At 35.5% G+C, this 27760-nt stretch overlaps 1 protein-coding gene across 3 annotated transcripts in view; it reads left to right on the top strand.

The window, feature by feature from the left end:
- Positions 1-27760, top strand: part of LOC149080690 (uncharacterized) — a 239265-nt gene that overhangs the window by 22884 nt on the left and 188621 nt on the right. For 2 of the 3 annotated variants that reach the window (XM_089239903.1, XM_089239905.1), the window contains exons 1-3: positions 9203-9461; positions 10608-10692; positions 25457-25523. In XM_089239903.1, the coding sequence (XP_089096029.1) occupies positions 9350-9461; positions 10608-10692; positions 25457-25523 (264 nt within the window). In that variant the 5' untranslated portion in view covers positions 9203-9349. Of the gene's footprint in view, positions 1-9202; positions 9462-10607; positions 10693-25456; positions 25524-27760 lie in introns of those variants that run through there. The other variant, XM_089239904.1, reaches the window with a different exon arrangement.

Raw genomic sequence — 27760 nt, 5'->3', positions numbered from 1 at the left:
TTTTGAAGATATGAAATATTCTAAGCTGCTGACGAAATTTTGCTTGGGGAGGGGGGGGGGTGTCAGTGTTTTGCTGACTTTTGCTGACGAGGGGGTCAAAAATGGCTGAAAATCTGTTTACGTAATAGTTGAATGGCCCCTTTCATGAGAGTAATTAAAGATAATTCCAGAATTAATGAGAGATACTTTCAGCATTGACGAAATTGATAATTTATAAATTAATTAAAGTGATAATTTCAGCATTAATGAAAGATAATTTGGAATTAATGAAAGATAATTTGGAATTAATGAAAGATAATTTGGAATTAATGAAAGATAATTTGGAATTAATGAAAGATAATTTGGAACTAATTAAAGAAAAATTCTGGTTTTAATGAAATATATTTCAGTTCCAAAATAAATGAAAGCGATAATTTCAGCATTAATGAAAGAAATAATTCCAGAATTAAGAAAGAAAAATAATAGAACTAATTAAAGAGAATTCCAAATTAATGAAAGAAATAGAATTAATGGAAGATAATTCCAAAATCGGTGAAAAAGGTAATTTCAGCATTAATGAAAGATAATTTCAGATTGATGATAGTGATAATTACAAAATTAATGAAAGAAATTCCAAAATTAATGAAAGAAATTCCAAAATTAATGAAAGAAATTCCAGAATTAATGAAAGAAATTCCAGAATTAATGAAAGAAATTCCAGAATTAATGAAAGAAAAATTCTAGAATTAATGAAAGAAAAATTCTAGAATTAATGAAAGAAAAATTCTAGAATTAATGAAAGAAAAATTCTAGAATTAATGAAAGAAAAATTCTAGAATTAATGAAAGAAAAATTTCAGCATTGATGAGATAATTTCAGAATTAATGAAAGATAATTTCAGAATTAATGAAAGATAATTTCAGAATTAATGAAAGATAATTTCAGAATTAATGAAAGATAATTTCAGAATTAATGAAAGATAATTTCAGAATTAATGAAAGAGAATTTCAGAATTAATGAAAGAGAATTTCAGAATTAATGAAAGCAATTACTCCAGAAGTAATGAAAGAAATAATAATTAATAAAGAAAATAATTCAAGAATTAATGGAGGAAAATTCAAGAATTGGTGAAAGAAATTTGTCAGCATTAACGAAAAAAATTATTCCAGTATTAATGAAATAAATAATTTAATCTCTTTCATCTTTAGATGAGTTCTCTATCCTTTTTTTTTTAATCTTTAGAACGCAATATTTAGAGACCGAACAGTACATTTCTATGGACAAACGAACTTTGTTTTCACCGAGTCACGTGGTTTCCTTGCATTAGATGTAGCCGGGCGGAGGCTGGATGCTCCCTCCAGTAATATAAGCTCGATGGCGCAGAGCAAATGCCCCAAATGGGCAAAAAACTGTCGGGCAACAATGGTTTCTGAGCCTCAACAATCGCTTTCGGGATGTTTACTTTGGTTACCGTGGTTCTCTAGCAATGCGTTTCAGGCATTCATATGCCTTTACAATGGTTTGTCACTTTTTCAATCCTCCCAGTAATTGCAGAAAACCCGGGCAGCGCCGGGAATTGTAGCTAGTATGTTTTTTTTTATTTATTTATTTATTTTATTTTATTTTTATTTTTTTTATTTTTTTTATTTTTTATTTCTTATTTTTTATTCTTTAATTTTTAATTTTAATTTTAATTTTAAAAATAAAAATAAAAATAAAAATTATTTTTTTATTTTTATTTTTATTTATTTTATTTTATTTTATAACTAGAGTGGGGGAAACGGAATTAGGGCACCTTTTTGATGAAAATCCAAAATTTGTGTTTTATTTTTTTTTGGTTAGAAAAAAATTACTTAGTACAATCGCACTTGCGTTTATCAGGTGATGAGTTATTTAAATCATTTTTAACTCGAACCAAATTTTCAAAATTAACAATTTGGCTTAGGGTGGACAGATACGGAAAACTGGCTGAGTGAGGAAATATCGATGTTTCAGGAAAGGAAAATTCATCTCTGCCCTCACCTGATGTCATCTGCGAGCTATTAGCAGAATGTGTTGCTACCGTCCATTGCACGGAGCCATTCAGCATATACATACGCTCCAAGGAGGGGAAATTCTATGTCTCTTCATAGCTTAGTTGGTAGAGCACTCGTCCGGCAAACGAGAGACCGGATTTAGAGTCCTCGTGAGGACAGAGATGAATTTTCCTTTTCTGAAAAATATCTCTCACTCACAGCCAGTTTTCCGTATCTATTGTATTAACAAGGGAGAGTGACGTCTTTCGTCACTTTCCCTTATATCATCTATTGTTATTGAATCGCTAAAACCTGTTTGGGCAAATAATCCTTAACATGCAAGGAGATTAAAAAATATATATAACTAGCATAATTTCTTCCCTCCTACCCCCCCCCCCCCCGTTTCTTTCGAAACCCTATTTTCACTTATGGTGAATCTTTGAATGGGGAAGAATTCTCCAAAAAAGTACATTTCATATTGAAAGAAGGAGCGAGAAAATGAACACTTGAAGGGTTAACGAAACCTGTGTCATGGCTCTATCGTCGTTTTAATTTCATTTTTCATGGTTATATTTTCACTGTCAGTTTGATTATGCACAGGAACTGTTGTAAGATTTCACACTGGAAATTTTCGATGTCTTGGGAACGGGTTAATTCACTTTAGATTTATTCCTCTGGGAGAAATTGCTTCGGTTAACGAACGGACTTCAGGAACGAATTAAGTTCGTAAAACGAGGATTGACTATATGGGTATTATGGAGATGGTGGCAAAAAATATTGAGGGAGGGAAGGTCCAATATAAATTCCCTACTGGTAAATTTATCCTAACCTTTAATTACAGTAAAGAATAAAATATAAGTCATCACACATCTTTGGGAGAATAAACGGGATATTTTACAAAAATTAAAGTCAGGATGGTAAAAATAAAGGAATTTCCCGTAAAATTCAAGTCATGGTCGATAAAATTATTAAAATTACAGTAATTTCTAAATTGTGTGTGAACTAAATAAATTCTAGGAGGAGAAAATCAGGGAAATTCGAATCGATTACACTGAACATAGAAATTAATATTTCCTCTAGATCCCTGTTTCCCAAAGTAGGGTCCATGCCTCACGGGGGGACAATTTGATTTTTCAGTGGGACCAATCAAGATTTATGGAAATTCATATTTAATGAAAAAGTAATTTCTCAATTAATGAAAAAGTAATTTCTCAATTAATGAAAAAGTAATTTCTCAATTAATGAAAAATACATATTCAATAATGATTAAAATATAATAAATGAAATAATTTAGAAATAATAAATAAAATAAATTAATTTCAGAATTAAAATCATATTTAATGAAAAAATACTTTCAGAATTGATTAAAATTCGTAACTACTAAAAAAATATATCTCTGAATAAAATTATTCAATAATTTAGGGCTCCTGATTTGACTGGAAGCCCCGTGGCCCTGTTGGATCCACTCGTTTAAGACGCCACTCTGTAGATAGAGATACCACATTATGACTTGTTGGCCGTTGGGCTCCATGGGGTTTTAATTTTTGGCCCGTGCACTCTCAAAGGTTGAAAATGGAAACCCCTGCCTTAGACTAGGTGTTTTAGAATTCCCAGAAGATTCCTTTTCAAATAATAACTACAGTAAATTCCTCCGTTAACGGGCGCCACCTAATAACGGATACTTTTTAAAATGACGTCGTTGGGCCTCAATGTATTTTGATATCCATCAAGGGACAGTCCTCGTTAGAGGACAAAATTTTCGGTGCCATGGGCATCAGTTATCGAGAGGTGTATACACGTCACGTTGCTGTATACGTCACAAAGGGGCAGCGGCATGAGTAGGACCTAGTTTTTTTTGGGGGGACAGGCTAGTTTGAAGTAGAGCGCAGTTAGGCTGGCAATATTTGTTCGAGAAAAATGTATGAAATTGGACTTCTCGAAATGCGGGAAAATACAGGACATCACCAAAAATGATGCAAAAAGAGTAAGCAAAGTTGCTAAAGAGTCCAGAAAAGTCGAGGAAAATGAACCGCCACTTCAAATTGCAGTGAATTAAAAAAAAAAGACATATGTGAAATAAATACTCTTATTTGCAGTCGTAATTATCGTAATGTAATTTCTGAGTTGGAAAGATAATTTTAATCTTTGATTAGAAGATTAAGTCACGTTGGCGTCGTTGAAAATACGTGAAAAACCGGGACTGCCGCGGAAAATACGGGACGTACGGCCCCCCTAAGCGCAAAAAAATCTTTCTTGTTAAATTTTGGATTTTTAACCTTCAAAAAGCGTTTCAAACTCAGAAATTGATTAAAACAGCATTTAAAAAATTTCTATTCAATATTTTAACTTTTTCTTAAATTTTCGATAGTTTTGGCCACTTTTCCCCCAACTCTCATAAGTGTCTCTTGAGGGGAGGCAACAAGATTTTTTTTACAAGATACTTAGGTGGAGCATGGCGAAGAAAGGTTGGCACCACTGCTCTAAGTTTTTGAGCCAACACCTCCTAAAAAAAAAATTGTTGACTTAAAGGGTTAAAGACCGAGAAATTTTGAAAACATGAATGTTTAAGTATTTCACCCGCACGATCGATCGAGCTCGGTCTTGAGGGGTCATTCAAGTATTACGTCAGCATGGGGGAGGGGTTTCCGATTTCCTGACTTTTGATGGGGGGGGGGGGAAGAGTTGGTTGATGCTTACGCCATCAAACACCCTTTGCAAAAATGAAAAATTCTTAATGGCATCTTACTCGGTGCGCCAAAAACGAAAAAAACTTTTCTTTAGTTTGCGGGCACGTTGGGTAGCATTGGGAGTTCTAGTACTCGCTTTTGACGACTTTTCTCCCCTCGTAATGAAAGAAATGGAAAACAGGAATTGGAAAAAAAAGAGTTTAAAACCATCTTCGCGAGAATTTCTACTATTTCCCATATAAACGAGGCTTAAATGTTTCGCGGATCCAAGTGCTCTGGAACTGTGCCACGGGCCGCTTAAATGATCTGGAATTGTGCCACGGGTCACTTGGGTGATCTGTAAATGTGCAGTTTAGTTCATTTTTTACCAATAATAAATAATTGGGTTTGAAGAGGCAGGCCACATCAGATAAATCTCAGGGACACATTTTGTCCATGGGCCAAGGGTTTACCATATGACTTAGTGCAAGCATCTTCACCCTGTTGCTCGCGAGCACCACGGTCCCTGAAACACTTAGAGTAATCGATGCTAGTGTCTGATTTCGTGCACGCGAGCATGATCAACGTTCCAATTAAATTCCTTGAACAAATTTTATTTTAGGATTGAAATCATCCTGATTTCATGCATTCGTATGTCAAATTTTCCGAAAAGGGTGCTCTTTTTGACGATGGATAAAGGGAGTGCTCGCCACTGGAAAAAGGTTGAAGACTTCAGGCTTTGAGGATGGATCTCAATGAATTTGTTAAAATGAAATTTTGAGTACTTAGCCTTCAAATAGCATTGAAATTAACAAATTGGTTATAATAACATAATACATTTTATAAAAATATTTTCTTTCGAAATTTTTATTAAAATTTTTTTGCATTAAAGTAATTTTTTGATTGTCTGGGGGAGGGCACAAACCCTCCTACACCCCTCCCGTACGTCTCTGATCCCACCAATATGACCCAGGGGGTAGAGCTGACGAAATTTTGCTAACAAGGGGCGGAGTAGTCACTTTTGCTGACTTGCTGACAGAGGGGGGTCAAAAATGGCTGAAAATTTGCTGACATAATACTTGAACGGCCCCTAACGGTTAAAGATGGGGTGAATATCTTCTGGTGCCGTTGAGCTGACCATATTTCCCTGGAAAATAACGAGAAATCTGCATCTCTCTAAAACGGGAGATCACCGATGGTCGCTAAAAATGCCACGTAACATGTAATCACACGTAAACACTTTTATATGTAGATTAAAAGGTTTTATATTCGGAATTACAATTACTGAGAATCTATTTTGATATTTTAAATTTTCAGATCTGCCCAAAATTTTATTCCTTGTAAAAATTCTCTCACAGAATCTGTTAATACACTAATTAAACCCATTTATTTTCATCTTAAAATTTCTTAGAGCTCAGGGTGTATAAATTCAGAGTTTTAAAGAGTATTTTCAACCAAAGCAGAGTCGACAGGACTTGATACCCAAAGCATTTGTTTTGCACATTTTAAAATCAAATACAGCTTCAATTGGAAAACCATTGCATTATAAATGCTAGTAAATATACCATATCATAGTGCAGAAGTAAGAATAACTAAGTTACAGGAGTTTCTTAAGCTTCATGTACAAGCTAGCATTGTCAAATTAAATGACATAACCATTAAAAACCATCAAAAACTGCCAATGTGTCAAACCTGCCAACCTTGATTAAAATGAATTCTACGAAAAAAAAAAAAAATAAAGTTCAACATGACAAAAATGTGAATTTTCATATCGATAAACCGGAGATAGACACCGCGTAACAAAAGGGAATTTTACTGGAGAGTAGTAAGTCAACGCTCGTTATAACGACCCCCATCGTCCCATCGAAAATGGACGTTATATTAGAAGGTCGTAATATCGAAAGGAAAAACATTGATTATTCGTTGTATAAAAACATTTAGGACTTATCCTACCAGTCGTTGTAATGGAATGGTCACTATAACACGGGGGGAGGGGGATCGTTATCACGAGCGTCGACTGTATAACCTTCAAATTGCTTAACAAGCAAGAAAGCGGTACAAGTTATACAGCTTGCTTGTTTCGTAAAATGAATATTTCTGTTATTTATTGACACAGGACTTCGCGTACTATACCTCTGTGTAGTGTAACGCAAGTCATGGAGGAAAGAATAACAGGAGGTGACGCGACCAGCACCTCCGTTGAGAAAGCATGGGGAATCTGGGTTGCCAGATGAAGCCAGTGATCGCTCTATTAAAGGGACCAAGTAAACCCAAACAAACCGTGGCTTCCCATGCTTTCCTATGTGAGAAACATTCCCGTTTTTAAAAATCATTTAAAAATTTACTATTCACTTTAGGAACTCGATTTTTTCCCCTCAAATTCTTTGGATATATTTATACAATTGAACGAAAGATTTTACAATTTTAGTTATTTGTTTTCGAATATTAACTTCAACAACATGGAACCTTTTACGAAAATAACCAAAATTTACCCATATCTTGTGCCACAAAATTTCTTCTCAGCATTTTAATTAAAAAATAATTATGCCAAAGTATGTAACACCTCAGTGCTGAGAGAAAGAGAATGTTTAAAGACACTTGAACAAGCGGTGTTTGAAAAATCTGACTTTTTTTTCCGAAAAACATTATATATGCAAAACATTAGCATATATAATGCCTTTCAGCTGTTTATATTAAAATATCGTAGAAATATTTCTCCATTCCAGGCAAAAACTCGAACACAGACATAATTTTAGATTTCAAATTCAATTCGAAACTTTTTTGTCAAATTTTCGTACACATACCACTTTAAAAGCAAAGTAATTGGTACAAAATGAAGAGAAAAAAAACAGCCCAGATTATTTTTCTAAATACTATAGGCCAAAGCGCTTGCAGCGCTTCGCTATAGGCCAGAGAGATGACTTATCGCGGCTCGTAAAAAAAGTTTATTTTTTAATATTTTTTCTCAATACATCTACATAGCGGAAAGTTCGGATGGGCGGCATATATTTCCAGTAACGTATTCAAGAATATGAGAGTGGAACGGAAGAAGGGTGGCGAAATTTGTACAGCCTACAGGCAGCAAAACCATAAATACACAGTGGCGGACGACGTTCGAGCACTTCCAGTACTTTGAGGCACGGGGGCGGCAAAATGCTGTTTGCCCCGGGTGGCAAAAATCCTAGCTATGGCCCTGTCAGAAGGTGCTCGAGCACCTCAGAATTGATTCCGAAATCAAAATTCCTCATGTAAAGCTTAAGACGAGCGCCCACGGGCCTGAAACACTTTCGAAATGTCCCCGATCTATCATAATGATGAACGAAACAAAAAGGCAAGATAAACAGTTAAAAGAAAAAAATTATGAAATTGCATTTTATTGCAGCTTCATATTATTTTAATTAATCATATTCCCATAGACATTAATGTGATGCATCAAATTTTTAAAATAAATTGAAGCACTGAACTAAAAACTTATGACAAGTCGAGAGTGAAAAAAGATCTTCCCCTTTTTTTCAAAAATAAATTAATATAACAACCCCTTATATAAGGATAAGATTTTATTTTTCCCCTTTATTTTATCATGTAGATTACCTGAAGACTCATTAAATGGTCATGGTGCTTAAATTTATTTAGTTATTAAAATTTTAAAAGAATTCGATCCGGCAAAACACGTTAAGTATAGGGAAAAGAGCGGTTTGTTTGGGCTTACTTGTCAGCCCATAGGGTTGCCACAACAGCTTCAATTTTCGTTCCTGATGTCACCTCCTGTTATTCTTTCCTCCATGAACGCAAGTAATGAAAATTAATAGCGCTAACCCAATATTTAAGAAAATGAACATAACGCTCTTTACTTCTGGTATACATAAGCTGATGATATTTTCCTGAGAGAAATACGGGAAATTGAGATTCCAAATACGGGAAAATACTGGACATCGCCAATTATTGCCAAAAATATTGGTGAAATTACGGAAAAATCGCAATGGCGAGAAATGAAGCATTAATGCAAATTACAGTGGATCAAAATGAATTCCACGAAAAAAAACGTTCACCTAGACAAATGTGGAAGATTAATATTCTTATTTATAGTTGTAATTATCATAATATAATTTATGAGTTGTCAAAGATTGAAATTATTTTTCTTCACAATTAACAATAATTCAAGTAGGCTTCGTGTATAAAACTGGAAAAATTGGGACACTTTTGCCAAAACGTCCGGACGGCCAGAAAAACAAAAAAATACCGGGATCGCCCGGAAAATACGGGATGTATGGTCAACGTAGGCGTACAGATATTTTATAGTTATAATTGATATGTTGGGAAATTTTAATCCTTGATTTCAGTAAAGAGTAAAAATTCATATTTATAAGCTTTGTTGAAAAAACGGAACATTTTTATATAAAGTTGGTCAAAATTGAGGTGAAATAAGGATGAGTCTCAGAGTAAAAGTCATATGGTCACGTATCTGAGTTTGATAAGATCAAACGTAGTTACAGCCAAGAAGCACTAATGCTTGTGGATAATAGATATTTCAAGTTGCAAGTTACATTTAACAGCTTTGTCGTGAAAACAGTTAGGGAACGTTGTATGGCGTAGTGAGACGCATTGTAATTCAATGATTGATTCGAAATTGTGAAATACCTCAAGTGTATGCGAGTTCCATCCTAAAGGTTCGCGAAACTTACTCCAATCATGCAGCAAGGCTATTTAGCTATTCCGGAACAGTTCGTGGGTCGGAGGCGAATCGGTATGAAAAAATTAGTTAGGAATCCCAGAGCAACCCCTAATCCTGAGAACGAGGAATGTAAGTGTTTTTGAAAAAAATATTTTATTGTCCTTTCCAACATTCTTTAAAAAACATTGCATAGTTCAGTTATCCAGTCAGACATCGCAACAAAACAGTGATTCACAAAGTGTAGACCGCGGCACCCTTCGCTATCTTGAGATATTGTAATCACAAATATTAAATTCCAACGTGATTGATTGAAAATCAAAGTTTTTTTTTAATGTCTCATGCGGGGCTACAACTGGGAGGGGAGTGCAGGCGGATCTAGTGCCCCGGCCGATGGACTAGAGGGTGCGCCAAAATGCATGGTTTTTTTTTTGCTGTTTCAATTTCTGACTGAAAATTCTAAAATGCTTTTTGAAGGTTGTCAACTCAAAATTTATGTGGGGAAGAGACTCGCTGCATTGCCCCCCCCCCTTCCGGTGGGTCCTGCTGTCTGGGGTTCTTCCCAAAGATGCAGCAAGTTTTAAATTTTTGATAATCCCTGCACCAGATTATCTAATAAAGTACAGGTTTATCTGCTTTGTACTGTTTTATTGTCTTTTTACTTATTTCATATTGAATTCATGTATTTATACAAGAGGTTTCTCTTTGGATTTCCCATATGCACTAACACACACAAGAAGTTATTAAGACAGATGTGGCTTGTGCTGTGGATACAACTTCCCCGGTTAAGGGCATCTTAGTGATTAATATGTTCTGGGAATAAGGTCCCAAACCAAACAAGGGTTTCCAAATTATTAATGGTTTCAATCAAGAAAAGTCTTTGTTTTTAAAGACTTGGAACCCGTTTCCATGTTGGTAGACAAGCTGACATGAATTCAGAAATTTTTTTGTTATCCTATGTATTTCTATTTGGCAAATAATTATGCATAGAAAATTTTAGACACCATGGCAACTTGGTGCATGAGATTTGTCAAGCATGTAGAATGAACGCTGTAACAAAGTTTTGGTATTCTATTGTTACCCAGCCATAAAATTCTTAAAGGTATATTGTGTGTATTGTATAGTAATTAAAAAGATTTCGTGAAATCTCATTGACCAAAAATAAACATGTCTGAAGTATTTTTTCAGAACAATGAATCACTTGATAGAAATACTGAGACTATCCTGGTTTTCCAGACAACACTGAACAATGTATACGGAATGTTTTATATTTTTCAGATGAATTATATATGCGATACTGGGGCACAAGTGAAATGGCTCGTGTTTCTTTGTTGATGCTGAGTTCAGATTTGAAAGATAATTGGTAAGATAATATATAAAAATATATTTGTGTGCAGTTTATAGCCACAGTAGAACAGATACAGTGTAATCCAGATCTTCTTGGTGACTTTTTTCGGCACCAAACAGGCCAGACGAAAAGTCGCCAAGGCTGTAACTGACTGTGGACATCGAAAAAAAAATCGGTACAGAAAACATAACAAAAGAGGAAACCAATAATATTATTATAAACAATAGTATAAATAAATCTGAGTATATAAATATAAAACCTGGACTCTTATTACTTATTTGAAATAATAAACCGATCAGGGCATAAATCTATCTGGGTATCTAGACTCGTCAACCCAGCACCATTATGCCGGCCTTGGCACTTATGGCGTCCTTAGCGATCTGGATTATACTGCATCTGTAACGCCACATTGTTCTGTATGACAATGCTTCTAATACACTAAAGAGCCAAAAAAACTGGTGTACCTGCCTAATATCGTGTAGGGTCCCCGCAAGCACGTACAAGTGCGCAACACGACGTAGCATGGACTCGATTAATGTCTGAAGTAGTGCTGGAGATAATTGACACCATGAATTCTGCAAGGCTGTCCATAAATCCATAGGAGTAAGAGGGGGTGGATATCTCTTCTGAACAGCACGTTGCAAGGCATCCCAGATATGTTCAATAATGTTTATGTCTGGGGATTTTGGTGGCCAGCGGAAGTGTCTAAAGTCAGAAGAGTGTTCCTGGAGCCACTTTGTAGCAATTCTGGACGTGTGGGGTGTTGCATTGTCCTGCTGAAATTGTCCAAGTCCGTCGGAATGCACAATGGACATGAATGGGTGCAGGTGATCAGACAGGATGCTTACGTAACTGTCACTTGTCAGAGTCGTATCTAGACGTATCAGGGGTCCCATATCACGCCAACTGCACACACCCCATACCATCACAGAGCCTCTACCAGCTTGAACAGTCCCCTGTTGACATGTAGGGTCCATGGATTCATCAGGTTGTCTCCATATCCATACATGTCCATCAGCTCGAAGCAATTAGAACCGAGACTCGTCAGACCAGGCAACGTGTTTCCAGTCCTCAACAGTCTAATATCGGTGTTGTCGAGGCGAGGCGTAAAGCTTTGTGTCGTGCAGTCATCAAGGGTACACAAGTGGGCCTTCGGCTCCGAAAGCCCATATCGATGTTTCATTGAATGGTTTGCACGCTGACACTTATTGATGGCCCAGCATTGAAATTTGCAGCAATTTGCGGAAGGGTTGCACATCTGTCACGTTTAATGATTCTCGTCAGTCGTCGGTGGTCCCGTTCTTGCATGATCTTTTTCGGCCGCAGCGATGTCGTAGATTTAATTTTTTACCGGATTCCCGATATTCACGGTACACTCGTGAAATGGTGGTACGTGAAAATCCAAATTTCATCGCTACCTCGGAGATGCTATGTCCTATCTCTTGTTCACCAACTATAACACCACGTTCAAACTCACTTAAATCTCGATAACCTGCCATTGTAGCAGCAGTAACCAATCTAACAACTATGCCAGGCACTTGTTGTGTTATATAGGCGTTGCCGACCGCAGCGCCGTACTCTGATTGGTTCCATATCTCTTTATTTGCATACGCATGCCTGTACCAGTTTTTTTGGCTCTTCAGTTTATAATAGATTATTTATATGTAAACACATAGGTTATAACCATACCACTTAGTGCTGTTGTTTTTTTATCTTGGTGAATTTTCTGAGTCGTGCATCGGCATGGCAGTCAGCGTTCATAGTAGAAGTAGTAGTTATATCGTCCCCCTTATGCCACAGAAACGTGAATGTGTAAATTTCAGAAAATGTGGAATAATGTTTTAACGTTTACTCTTCCCGTGTTGCTCTGATTATCATTTTCGTGATATATTTTGTATCATGTTTTTCAATAGGGTATACACATTTGCATTTCTGGCAAAATAAGCAGGGTTGGGTTTTTGACGTCAGAAAAGTTTGACATGAAGAGCGTCAAAAACTGGTTTAAACTGTCAAAAACCTAAATGAATATTTTTTGATAATACTTTTAACACAATAAGTTCATAAGATGATGGAAAACTTACTTTTTTGTGTATTAAGTTTTATTTTTAAACACAAATTTGTCAATAATTAAAACAACATTAATTTTAATTTGCAACTCTGAATTTTTCAACAGTCTAGAACAGATAATATATAATTTTAGGGTCCATTTTATCTGAACTACTGATTACTTGTGTTCAATTTACTAAGCAAAATATGTGTAATAGATCACAGGGTTATAGCTTTTAACCGCAGAAACTTAATATTAAAACAGTCAAAAACTTGTCAATGTTGCCATTCTTACTTTTGCATTTAGAATAAGTTATAGGAGCTTGTCTTAAGCATCATATGCAATCATTATGGTTAAATTGAAGGACATTTTAGTCCTACAATATAGTATTTTTATTGCTAACTGTAATCTAATGTTATTGTTTTCTATTTTTTTTAATGCTGCAGTTAATTACAATAATTCGATTACAGACATACGCAAATACATAATGATAATGGACACACGATTACAAAGATGCTATCGTAACAACGCTGTGCGAACTCACTAAACGTCCAATAGCCGTAATACGATACAACGACATGTGCGCCATCTGTCCGACAATAATATAACCACATACACATCTCCTCCCTTTCTTAGCATTGCAAATGTCACCTTCATAATCCAAGTTGGTTCGGAGGTTTTCTTTTTCGAGTGGACCTACGAAGCACAGGGTGGGCAGGTAGCGTTGGCTTGACACCCGATGACACAACATCACCAGTCTCATCTCCAGCCGTCTCGTCCTCAGCCGTGTGTGGCCGATCCTCCACTCCAGGTCGGTTGTCAACATCAGTGTGAGAACCTGAAAAAGAAAACTGATCATTATTACTATGAGACTGTTCTCCCGAAGTGGCAAGAGGAGGCACATCTCGGATATTCTCTTATTCATCACTCTCGTCCTTCACAGCTTCTCCGCATTTCTGGATTTTGTTGACATGGCGTCTCCAGATTTCAAGTCCCACTTGCACGCTGTATGACAGGGTACCATCTCTGATCAGTACAGTTCCAAACTTCCATTTCTCAACACAGCGATAGTTCCTAACAGCAACTTTTTCTCCCGCTGAAAATTCACGATGGAATGCATGAGTGTGAGATTCTTGTTTTCTCTGCACATTCCCTCTCACATCAGGATGCATCAAGTCCAATCTGGTATAAATCTCTCTTTTCAAAAACAACATACTTGGCTTTTTACCAGTTAATGAGTGCAGTGTTATTCTATACATCAGTAAGAATTGTTGCAATCTGTTATGTAGATCCGATTCCGTAAGAAAGGTAGGTTTTATCGAATACTTGAATGACTGAACCATTCTTTCAGCCTGACCATTCGTAGCAGGATGGTATGGAGCCGATACCACGTGTTTGATACCATTTGACTTGAGAAATTCCTGAAACTCTATTCTCGTGAAATTTGTTCCATTGTTGGAAGCCAAAGTTTGAGGCAAACCAAACTGAGCAAACAATTTTCGAAGTTGTGATATAGTGGTACTAGCAGTTATGTTTCGTGTTATTATGATTTCAGTCCACTTGGAATATGCATCACAAACTACAAGAAACATTTTTCCAAAATATGGACCCGCATAATCAATGTGTATTCGTTGCCAAGGACCATTTATCCATTCCCAAGGATGTCGCAAAACTTTTGGTGGTTCTTTTCTTGTTTTCTGTCAAGATTCACAATTGGATACAAAAACCTCTATCTTTATCTATACCAGGCCAAAAGCAATGCCTTCGTGCTAAAGCCTCCATTTTGATTATAGCAGGATGGCTTCAGTTTCAATCTGCATTACATTAAAACAGTCAACTTCATTATAACTGTCCTCTTGACTCTCTACAGGTAGTCGCAAAAAGGCATCAGTGTTCCCATGATCCTTGGTGTTTCGATACTGAATCGTATAATTAAATGCTTGTAAAAACATAGCATAATGCAACATTCGTGTAGCCGAGAGTACTGGTAAACTTTTGTGTGGAGAGAATATTGACACTAAGAGCTGTGATGGTCTGTTACTGGAAAGAAATGTCTCCCAAACAAATAATGGTGGAATTTTTTTACACCCCACACTATACTCAACGCATCTGTCAATCTGAGAATATTTCATTTCAGTCCTTGAAAGTGCACGTGATGCAAACTTTATGGGTCTTTCCGAACCATCCGGCATGTAATGACTGAATACAGCGCCAATGCCAACCGATGAAGCATCAGTCTGTAACACGAGAGGCAATTTAGGGTCATTATGAGCTAAAATTTGATCAGAAGCTATCTCCCCTTTCAAGAGCACATATGTATTTTGACATTTTTGATTCCATTTTTGACTTCTCAGTTCGGACACATCCTTAGGTACTGGTGCATTTAATACGGCATTCACTTTTTCTGAAGTTTTCCATAGACCATTCTTATCGATTTTATATCCGCAATAATAAATTGATTCCCTGAAAAACTCTCTTTTCTTTTTGTTCACCTTCAAACCATATTGTTTCAGGCGCTCAAACACAGCATTCAATCTTTCAAAGTGTTCATCATCAGAGGCTCCGGTAACTTTGATATCGTCTAAATACACTACACATGAACGCCGGGGATTCCAGCTAGAACTTGTTCGATACTCCTCTGCCAAATAGCAGGTGCTGACGCTATTTCGTAGTTCATCCTCTTGTATCGGAATAACCCTCTGTGTGTATTGATAGTCAGTAGGTGTCTATCTCTTGGTTGCACTGTCATCTGTAGGTAAGCTTTGGCGAGATCAATCTTTGAAAATGCTTTTCCTCCCGCAAGCTCTGCAGAGATGTCATCTATTTTCGGCAACAGATGTTGATCAACCTTAAGCACCGTATTGAGGGTAGCTTCGTAATCGTCACATATGCGAATGTTTCCATCACATTTCACCACTGGAACGATAGGGATCGCCCACTCACTATATATGGTTCACAGGTTCAAATACGTCTTCAGAGACTAATCTGTTCAGCTCTTTCTCGACACGTTCTTTCAGTGAGAAAGGGATTAGTCTCGCTTTCATGAATTTTGGCTTGGTTCCTGCTTTCAATTCAATGTGACACTGTAATTTCTCCAACCGACCAAGACCTGGGGTGAAAATTTCAATATTATTTTTAAGCAAGGTCTCCAAGCTTTGAAGATCTCGAACCTTCTTGGGTGAGACGTTTCATCTCAGTCCAGTTGATTTTCAGGGTTTGTAGCCATTCCCTTCCAAAAATTGCATTTACTGGTTGATTCACCAAGTACAGGTTCTGAGTAGTAGTTTGCTTTTCATAATGTACTTGCACAGTAGCTTGACCCACTGGATGCACCAACGATTGATCAAAGTTCTTTAGAACCAGGCTCGTTTTTAGAATTTTTACACTTGGACATATTTTCTTGAATTCCTGTACATTCATGCATGATACTGCGGCACCGGTATCCACCTCCATGGAAAGTTTCTTTCCCTGAAGGTATACATCAAGCATCAACTTCTTGTTTCTATTAGCCTGTAGATTATTGACAGGAAACCATGGGCGGAGATACGGGGAGGGGGCAATGCCCCCCAGCATCAAAGGTGAAGTCAACAGATCTAATGCATATATGTATAGATGAATCATCATCTTGCCCCCCCCCCCCAGACTTCCAAGTCTATCTCCGCCTATGCAGGAAACACGTCAGATTTTGGGTTCAGCTGTTTCACATTAGTTTTCGATCTACACACTTTCTGTAGATGTCCTTTCTTTTTACAAAATCTACATATGCTGTCCTTGAATTTAGTGATGAGCCATGTGAAAAGTGCTCGAACAACGATAACAAGCATGATTTTGTTCGCTGGTTTCACTTTGTTTCGATTCTGAGTTCGCGTTGCTCTGGTATAGTTTTCCCATAGGTGCCATTCAAGACACTTCGCTGATTTTCTTCACGCTGAGCTGTGACAGTTGATTATGCATTTCTTGGACATCCTTTGGCGCAGTTTCTAAACCAAGAGCTGTAGATTTCGCAGTATCGCAAGTCAAATTCTCGACAGTCAGAAGTTTCTTTTGGATATTTTTGGAACTCAAACCCATAACGAACCTATCGCGTAACATCACAGATAGATTCGGTCCAAAGTTACAATTCTGCAAAAGTTTCTGTAATTCGATTGTATAATCCGCTATTGACTCACCTTGAAGTTGATTCCTCTTGTGAAACTTGTAGTGTTCCGTCATCTTGTTCAGATTCAGATGTCCTCGCAATAGGGTGACGATCTCGTGGTAGGACTTCATAGACGGGAGATCCAGAGTGTCCAGGTTCTTTAGGATCCTGTAAGTGCGAGGCCCGATGACGCTTAGCAAAGCCGATGCTTTCTTCTCTTCGGGTACATCGTGAACGGCGAAATATGATTCCAATCGCTCCTCGTAGCTGTTCCATTCTTCAACGGATTCATCGAACTGTTCGAAATGAAACTGGAACGGTGCGGTGCCAACTGGTTGAGTTCACGTAGTCATCTCTTAAACAGATACGGTTCTGGTTTTTTTAAATCCTTGGTCGCCTGTGTTTTCTATTTTGTTTAATGGTACAGTTAATTACAATAATTCGATTACAGACATATGCAAATGCATGATGATAACGAACACAGGATTGCAAAGATGCTATACTAACAACAACATGGCGCGAACTCACTAAACGTCCAATAGCTAATACAATACAATGACGTGCGCCATCTGTCTGACAATAGTATAACCACATACATAACAGTTAACACAATAAGGGTGTCGTTTTAAGAATCAGTGATTATCTAGAACCTTGATTAACTGGGCTTAACGGTGAAAGTATAAAAAAAAAACCTATTGAATATTAAGACACGGAGATATACAGTATGAGATGTGCTACTACTTATGGGAGAGAAAATGAAAATATCTGTGGTAATATAACCACTAGTACAATAGTCTTTGTCCTTTAGGGACAGCTGTCCCTACCAGGATGGTGTCACTAATGTTGCTGCTTCTTTGTGAAGGGGAAAAACCCTGTGAGATAATACACCACTACATTTAGATGTATGATGCAATCCTTATTCATGAATTTGCTAAAGATATAGAGCAATACAATTGAACGACCAACGTTAGTATACCCAAAATTGCAAAAAGGAACCACGGCTATATGTGTTTCGGAACTATATGAAGTTCCTTCATCAGTAGCAGAAAAAAGAGAAATATAGTAAAAATACTCCTTATATAGCGGGAGTTACTCGCTGTTGTAGACAAAAGAGGTGAATTCAAAATGAACCGGCAGCAAGAGCAGAAGAGGACAGAAAAAAGAAAAATAGCGAAGCCAATTGTAAACGAGACTGTGTTCTTGTTTGCAATTGGCACCGCCATTTTTCAAAGGTATTCCTAAGGTATTTTCCAATGCCTTTTTTATTTTTCTGTCCTCTTCCTCTGCTCTTGTGCCGGTTCATTTTGAATTAGACTCTTTTGTCTACAACAGCGAGTAACTCCCGCTATAAGTATTTTTAGTCATATAAAGCCACTTTATATGAGACTTTTTGAAAAAAAACACTTATACTATCTTATGCCATTTAAGGATGTACCATCAGAATATACCCCAAGAATATAAAATGCAAGAATGAATGATTTTGGCTAATAATGAACCAATATATTTTTCAAGGAAAAAAAATTATATTTAGGCCACTTTTATTTGATTTTTTTGAAAAAAGCCAACTTGGTTAAAACCAAGGTTTTGTAACGTTTTAATGTTACTTCCCGAATTATATTTTTTATCCTCAAGTTTTTTGACAGCACGAGGAAATAAGACGACAACAGAGTTCAAATCAAGACATTTATTCAATTATAAAACCAAACACAGTTACAATATTAATTCATAAATCTTCCAACGATATTTAAAAAAATTAGTTTAACGTTAAATTAAAAATATAATCGTATCACAGAGACTTTTTCATATATTGCACTTATCTGGGGAAGGTCCGGAACTTTGGCATGTGGTTATAAGAGAGACACTAAGTCCGGTTTTAAAGTGGATGTCCGCGGAGACAAGACCCGTCAGAGGCCGATTCTCACTGGCCCAGAGATCGGTGAAGTCAGCTGGGAGCCGTGTTTCCTATTTCTGGGTGCACTGTTTCGAATTAGCACAACATCAGAACCAAGAGTCTGGCGAAGCAACAGATGTGAATCTGTAGAAGAGACGATCGTCGAATGTCAATCCAGCGGGTGCCGAAGAGCTAGAGCTGCAGGAGATCGGGAATCAGGTGGCGATGAGGCAGAGATGTTGAGAACAGCCAGTTATCGACACATCTATTTCACACAGTTGGCGATACCAACTAGACCAGGAACCCTGGGTAGAGACCTTTCGACAACACCCGGTTAGCGTTAGGAGATCCAAGCCATTGCTTTTATGTAAAGCTACTATTAAAAAGTTCGGACCTGCCGAGACACAAATATAAAATTAGATGCTCGTGATAGGATACGATTCCAAGCCTAAGGCTAGATGATGTCACGTTACATTAGACCTGACTAGAAGATTAGCACCACTGTACTATAACATCGGAACACCGAACTCGTTAAACGAGTGAGGTGAAGAGAAATGCAACGAGATGTGATGAGATGTAATGCGATCGTTCAATAACCACAACTTGTATATATACGCTAGTGGGAACAAGTATTTTGGTCCACTTGGACCGCGGAAATACTCAGTCACATCATGAAAAATATTACGTCACAACAATAAGAACATCTGTATAATTTGCATATAATTTCGAAATATTAGTACAAACATTAAATTACCGTTTGGCAACATGTCAGGCAAACTGGCCAGGTTCACCCAACACGACCAACGACAATTGGGAAAGTTGACCAACAAGGTCCGCGGCCATCTGCCAGCAAACGAAATACATATGTTAACATAAAATTAGAACATACGGAGGAAAACAACCTCCAATGAGACTAGGTGACATCTCTCCCGGGAGACACCAACAGATTAAGAACTCTAAAGTATGTACACTCTTGACAGAGTTATCATTAAGGAAAACATGACCCGGAGGACGTCATGTTACAGTTTAAACAAATCAACCCTGCCAGGCAAGATCAGTGTTGTCACCATCTGCATGTATCGGACACAGAAATAGCTAACCAAATCGCAAATAGATGGGAAGCGCAGGAATATGTACTCAAGTGGGTTGTGTTAACATTAACTTTAATGCCGCTGTGGTGGTCGAGTGGTTATAGTGACGGACTCGCGATGCGAGGATCCGGGTTCGAACCCCACAGTGGTGGTCGGCTGAAGTTGGTTTTCTGTGGTTCCCAACTTCAAGGCGCAAATGCGAGCCGATCTCCCCGTTAAAAAGTCTCGCCACAGAGAGCAACAGTCCTACAACGATAAATCATTCAGTCATAACACTTCACGCATAGTTAGAAAAACTGGTGGCAGATGGCAGCACTACACATAACAAGCATTACAGAGAAACAAAAAAACTTCACGGCAGGTTTCACTACACGTACACGCACATTCCCGCGTGTACCAATTGGTTGGGGGTGCATGTGTGGTGTAGTAGTAGTAGGTAGGGCCTCCAAAAAATGGCTTGGGGATCCATGATGTTCTTAAGTCAGCCACCTGGTTGGGCAATTTGCCTGTTGTGGCGTTGTATTTGTATTGTATTTTAGTAGATTAAAGCTGGTGTTGGTTGTGTGTGCACATTTAATATAAAATAAAAACATCTTCAGTACCTTCATCTTCCTGTAAATTCTCATTTATCCAGTTTCGAAGCTGTTCATTTAAGCGATCAGTTTTTGCCTTTTTTATATTTCTCCTTGGGGTTTTAACTATTTTATGATCAAAGGATGTAATATTGTGTCCAAACGCCAATGGAATGAATTCAAACAAGTTCACTGTTTTCTTTCCTCTTCCTGAAGCTTTGTTGCAACCTATTTTTTTTTTTTTTTTTTACTTTTGTTTTTTTGCATACCCTGACAGTGCTTTTTTTTCACCTTGCATATAATGTATCTTTCTTATAAGAGTGAAAGAGAACAGGTAGGGTGAGGGTGAAAAGAAATCTAACTTTGTATCTACATTCGTATTGCCTTTAATCTAATATACTGTCTTACTCTTTCATTTGTTTTTTTCTCCCCTTTTTCTAACATGCAGTTAGGTTAGGACAAGATTACTATATTTATTGCTGATTCGTCAAATAGAGAGCATCCAAATTTCTTGCCAATTCACTTGTAAGCAAAGGGGTTAACTGATTATCTTTAAATTTCGGGCAGAAGCTGGAATGAATCGAACAATTTTCCATAGAAACCTGCGGGAAATCATGTTTTAGCTAACAAATGTGATTCCTGAACCAGGGTTGTTCGGTTTAAACCAAGTACTTTTTTAAAAAAAAACCAGTTTGGTTTTTTTCAAAAAATCAAAAAAGTGGACTAAGAAAAATATCATTGGTTCATTATTAGTCAAAATTTTTCATTTTTACCACATTTTATATCCTTGGGGTAGATTCTGATGGTATCTTTAAATGGCACAAGATTTTATATAAGTGGTTTTTTTCAAAGTCTCATAAAAGTGGCCAGAATATATATATATATTTTTCATATGAAGTTTCTCAGTTATTTAAAGTTATATACAAAAGCCAAAATTTCTCATTCTTACAACATTTTCTAACCTTTGGCTACATTTTGATGCTCTATCTTTAGCAAATTCATGAATAAGGATTGCATCACACATCTAAATGTAGTGGTGTATTTATCTCACAGGGTTTCTTTTTCCCTTCACAAAGAAGCAGCAACAGAAGTGTCACTATCATGCTAGGGGCAGGTGGTCCTATAATCCAATAGACACCATCTGTCCTTAAAGGACAAAGACTAGTGTACTAGTAGTTAATTACCTCACATACATTTTCATTTTCTTTCCCATAAGTAGCAGCACATCTCACACTGTACACCCAGCCTTAATATTCAACAGTTTTTTTTTATGTACTTTCATGGTAAGCCCAGTTAATCAAGGTTCTACTGTATAATAATAAGAGATTTATGAAAATAATCAGCTATATACAGGGTGATTATAATTTGAAGTTTTGATTCCAAAACTATTCAATAAGAACTACTGGTCAGAATGACTTGAAAATTTGCATGGATACTCCTGAAGCAATGGAAGTTTCTTTTGCAAAAGGGAAAAAGTGCAAGTAGTGCAAAATTTGCGAGTAGATGATGCTGTACTTGGCCAGCAGTATAATCTATTTTGAGCAACCACATCATTTTGACACTTCCACAGCATCAGTGTGTGGATAGAACTTCTATCAAGATGCACATTGCAATACCAGCAAAGCAACTGCTGAAGACACATTTTGACAGGGTGCACCCTAACCCTTGCAACTTCAGGCTGTGGGGGGTACCTCAAAATGTCATAAACAGTGGCCAGATTGCAAACTTTGGTGAATTGCAATCTCCAGCACATCCCCTATATGTTAGAAGCTCCTCAGGAATATTAACGGGGGGGGGTGCGTTTGATTTAATAAAGCTGAATTGCAAGCACATCTACATTATAACCATGGCATACTCTGATCTGATGTTGAACAAGAATTTTTGTGCTTTCATCTCATAGCCAGAACACGGTGGACAACATATTTAACATTTCTTAAGTTGTAGTTATTTGTTCAATTACTTTGTTTTTTGCGATGTTTCCATGAATTATACAATTTTGCAATGCTATAATTAAGTTATTTTGTCATGGCTGGCTATCGTTTCCATTCTGTGAGCAAATTTCCCACATGTTGGATGTCATTAATTTTACATTAAGTATTTTTTCTCCTTTACCAAATAAAATTAAATTTTTTTCAGGAATATTTATGTCAATTTTCAAGGCATTCTGACAATCGTTCTTTTTTTAACAGTGTTGTGAAATCAGAACCTTAATTATAATCACCCTGTATATTGTAAATCATTGCTAATTAATCTGCACTACACATGCTTCATTAAATACATTATATATTCACCTAATTTTTATTATAGTATTTGCAAAATAGCTTCCTAATTAAGCATACTGAAAGTAACTGGAAAAAACATCATTATATTATATGATTAATAACAAAAGAATTTTCAAGCACGAAGTAATCCATTGAGAGTTAAGCAAAAACTAATTAAATTGCAAAAGTTGGTTTTTGTTAAAATGTAAGAAATATTTATTGATTAATATGGGGAATAGTGTTAATTATCATTAATAAGCATTTTATTTTAATTAATTATTAGAGGTTTCAATGATTTTTCAGAAATTTTATTGTTTTTAGTGTTAATATTATTTAAACCAAAAAAAACCCGGTTTTTTGGTTTTTTTAAAAAAAACTTTTTTTTACCAACCCTGACCTGAATGAATCATCATTGTTAGCTTAGGTATCAGTGTAATATTAAAATACAATATTGTTGAATTTGATTGTCAGTATCATGGCAATAAAAATCTTGGTTACCATTTCTCTAGTATTTATTTAAATAAATTATGTAATTAAAATTCAATATTGATCATTTGAAATTACCAATTTTATTTTCAATTAAAAATGGCAATTTATAATTTTGAATTTTTTTAAAAAATGATATTCGGCTGCTGAATATTCAGTATTCTGCTATTTGTCCCATCCCTAATTAACAATTCTGACTCAAGTCTAGAAATACAATCTAGACGTGTTAAACTGTTAAAAGTAAAAATTAACTAGGCCTCAGCTTCAATACTTCACCTCTAAATAGTGAAATCACAAAATTTTGAATGTGGGAATCTATGAAAACAATTTTAGTAAAACTTTTCTCAAAACAAGATTGACTTGCACCACTTTGACCTTAACCCCTTCAATTATTGTGCCAGCTCTAGCAAAAGTGGAATTTTTGTGTATCGCATATGCATGAGTGGCCACTGGATTTAACAGGTTCAGTAGTCACTGGCCAGTAGTGAAATTTCTTAACTTTATTGATTGGCTATCTCTCTCCTGCCTATCAGTCCACTGTTATTATTCTTCTGGAAAATTTTACCTTTAAAACCATTGTAATTAATTCGTTAGCTCATTCTTTTTATAGCAGGATCTTGATTAAAACTATAAGTTTGAAAACTATAACTTGACCTCGGTTTGAAATGTTTTTGTTTGCTGTAGGGGGGTTTGTCATAAGCATCACAGTAGTATTTTGTATATTGTGTTCTTGTGTAAAACATCTTTTGAAAAAAATCTTAAATTTTTATTCATTTATTTTTCAAAGCTCAAGGGAACAGCAAAACTTACAATTGTCCAGTTAATCTATAATGGATCCATAAAATTACCGCAAATTGCAACTTAATCTTCAATATTCATGTAGGATTAATATACAATATTTTCCTCCGTATAATCTGTAGATTATCAGTGAAAAAAGTGGTTAAACATTAAAAATATGGATTATATACAGCAGCGGACAATTTGCAGAAAGTTATCAGCGTGATGGGTATTGTGATGAATTTGAAGGTTTTTGTGATTGAACTGTGAATTTTGTTTCGTGCGTGATGTAAATTTCATTAACTAGTGTACCAATGGATTGACTATTAAAACACAAGGCAATTTTTTATTTTTCAAAATCCTGCAGATAATACGCAGCCATGGATTATACAGTGTTTTTTCTTATTTCTTCACATTTAGCATGCAGATTATGTGCCACTGCAGATTATACGAAGGAAAATATAGTATATAATTGATCTTAGTTGATACCTTATTCCACCGTTCTGTAATCGGTATTACTAGAATTTTTTGATCATACTCAGTCTGATTTACTGAAACAGTTACTGATCATCAGTTAAGAAATTGTTTCCCAAATATAATTATTTCTATGGTACATATTGGGAAAAATTATTTTCATTAGAATTTGTGTGAAGAAACTATTGGTTCTGAAGATCTGTTTCCAGAGGTTGAACATATATCAAGTGATACACAATTTTAATGCATTCCAGCTGAACAATGTTGAAAAATGCATTGAATTATAAAAAATAAAAATTTACAAATTGGCATTTTGAATTCTTTCTACACGAACTTGATATCGCTTTTAATATTGCTCATTAGTCATCCAAAATGTTTTGGCAGATGAACAAAAATAATATTTTATGCATTTAGATAATGTGGTTTTGCTTGTTTCGATCATGAAAGCCAATTTTTTTTCCTACAGTTGCTAAACAATTAATCCTGACCAAAAAACAAATTAAATTCTGACATACATTTTGACATAAAAAGGTTGCTATTTTCAAAGTAAGAAGTGCTTGTTTCTTATTACAAATTGTCATAAAACCTGGGATTATCATCTTTAAGATTAGCCCAACAGTACTTTACACGTTGCTCAGCAGACAGAATTTTAGCGCCAAGAGTCAAGGTAGAAAGGAATTGCACCCTCTGTGCACCTAAATTCTGAAACATTTGAATTTTTTAACTTTTATCTTTAAATATTTCCTGTTTAACCAATTGATCAGCATCCAATAGTCTTGGATAATGAAGATTGAACAAATTTGTCGAGAGAAACAATTACTGTCTCTCTAACTTTGAATTATCCAAAATGTTCAAAAACATTTTTGAATTAAACAAGAAATTTCAACCTTATATTAGAAAACTCATGGAGAGTTTGTAAGAATTTGAGTTAACCGAGTTCTGCTGTAAGTCTCTTTTGTGGTTTTTTCTTTAATTTATGGAAACTTGTATATTTTGTTGATTTTGATAATTAAAGAGTTGACAAAGAGTTCTTAATTCATAGGTCCGCCATATCTTGCTCTATGTTACCTGATGATGATCCACGGCCACCTGATTGGTTTAATAGCAAGGTAAGAATTCAAATATGTTGTCAAAATTAAACAATTTTTATTCAGTAAACATCTTATATTATTTAACATTTTATTCTCGTCAAGCATTCACAAAATGAGTCATAGCTTTATTCTGTAGCTTATATTTTATGAAGTAAAGCATTCCATGGCCATCGAGTATGGTTTTTTGATGTACAAACAAGACTGGCAGTTTATTTACAAGTATTAAATACAGGGCCCTCAGGCAAAGGGATTTTTCTGAGGTCCCTACTTGATTAAAAATGCCTGCCTACCAATTTACATCCTTAATTGTGAAAATTCTAGCTAGATTGAATTTTTGTGAGGCCTTTCCCCACTCTACACTTGAGGTCTCCAGGTAGGCCCATGTGTTAGGACAGCAGCTGACTAAATACAGTCAAACTCTGTCATAATGACAAATTCCATAGAATTTTGTCATTATGACTGGGGTGTTATAACGGAAGCGCTTGAGATTTTCCCCCAATACCTTTTTAAGTGTGAAAAATATAATCAGATGTGAAATATTATACACAAAGCTATTTTCTCATGGTTAGGGTGGCCATAATTTAGCAAGAAAAATACAGTAAAGTTGAATCATAAATACAGGATTTTGTCAATTTTCGTCAAAAATGTTACAAATTGTCTGTAAAATTGCCACGTATTGCATATAAATATAACCCTTGGCGGGAAAATGCTATAGCAAGTCTTCAGTGACTTTCAAATGTATTTTACAAAAAAAAAAAAGTTGAGCATGATAATTGTTTCTCACAAGAGATTTGAAACAGTGATCAAAAATCAGTAATGGCATATAAAATGACTATATTAGAAAAATTTGACTGCTTAACTCTGCTAGTTTAACAAATTTTCTGATTCATTTGACAAATTCATAAAAGTTTCATGTCTATTCCTACATATAAAATGTCATATCATTGTATACTGTTAACTGGGGTGACATTTCCCAGTTTTAAAATTGAAGGTTTTCATTCAACCTGTTGGTTAACCGTTTAAAGGCCAATGTTCCATGTGTAAATAAAAACTATGTTCCAATAAATGGAACATAGTTTTTATTTACAAAAATATCAGATAAAAATTGATTCAAACATTTCCAGTTTTTATCACATATAGAGGAGAGTTCAGCATGTTTTTCGAAATAAATTTGGAAACTTCAGGTTGATATCGACATTTCTGACAGAATTTTGTGAAATTTGACATTTTTTTCCCATTTTGATTAAAATTGACCAAAATTAGGTACAGTGGTCTACCCTATAGGTATAAAACTTCACATGAGAGCTGAGAGTAAAGATAGAAAATATCAAAATATATATATTCACAAACAAAAGTGTAATATGTAAAATTTTTAAATACATGCACCCGTAACTAAGAAATTGCTTATAATGGTTTGTTTAATCCACTCGGTAATAATTGGCAAAATAACTTGTATTTTCAATTAGAGTTTTGAATTTCTATAACCATGAAAAAATCTCTCGCAGAAAAACATTTCACACAGTAAAGATCAGGTTAAGAAGTTAAACTTTTGATGAAGATAATACGCTGTACATAGGCCTACATTACGGGACAACAAGGAACAAGCATTGTTATATCATATAATAAAAATATGAAACTAGTAATGGGGTAGTTTTTGATCTATATTTGGATCCTTCTTGATCTGATCACTAATTAGAGAATCGTGCATGTAGATGATGACGAAAAAGGAACTTTGTTTTCAAAATTTTCATCTGTTCAAAGTTATTTTAATATATAGCCTCCTCTTGACAAAGCCGAAATGAAAACTTAGAGTATAAATTTTTTTTCCATTCATACAATGGATTCATAGGGTTGCAAGTCAGCATACACACACATTCATATATCAACAAATGTAGTAGTGATGTGTTTTCTATATTTCTTCCATACCACACTTTTATGATATAATGTATCTTGTACATTATATTCTAAAGGGTTACTGTTGTAAATATAGAGAACAATGTGTATTTCAAGAAAAATGTATTTTTATCAATTTTTCTTTGTAGACTAATTTTAAAAAGATACCTTATTAAAACATGAGAAGCTTGTTTATTAACACTGCTTATGCAGGAAATTTTCAGCTGTTACAGTAAAAGTTTTATCCTTTCTTCTAGACACAGTATTGATGTGATATTGTAACCCTGTCAAGGACAAATTTATTTTATACGCACTCTCATCTCATTTTTTCCCCTATTGGATATTTTTTACCAACTTGAATT

The sequence above is a fragment of the Pholcus phalangioides genome, unplaced genomic scaffold (genome assembly GCF_987345545.1).
Source record: "Pholcus phalangioides strain wild (caught in Gottingen) unplaced genomic scaffold, Ppha-v1.0 ptg000011l_1, whole genome shotgun sequence".
Classification (NCBI taxonomy): domain Eukaryota; kingdom Metazoa; phylum Arthropoda; class Arachnida; order Araneae; family Pholcidae; genus Pholcus; species Pholcus phalangioides.
This window is presented reverse-complemented; position numbering and strand designations above follow the sequence as displayed.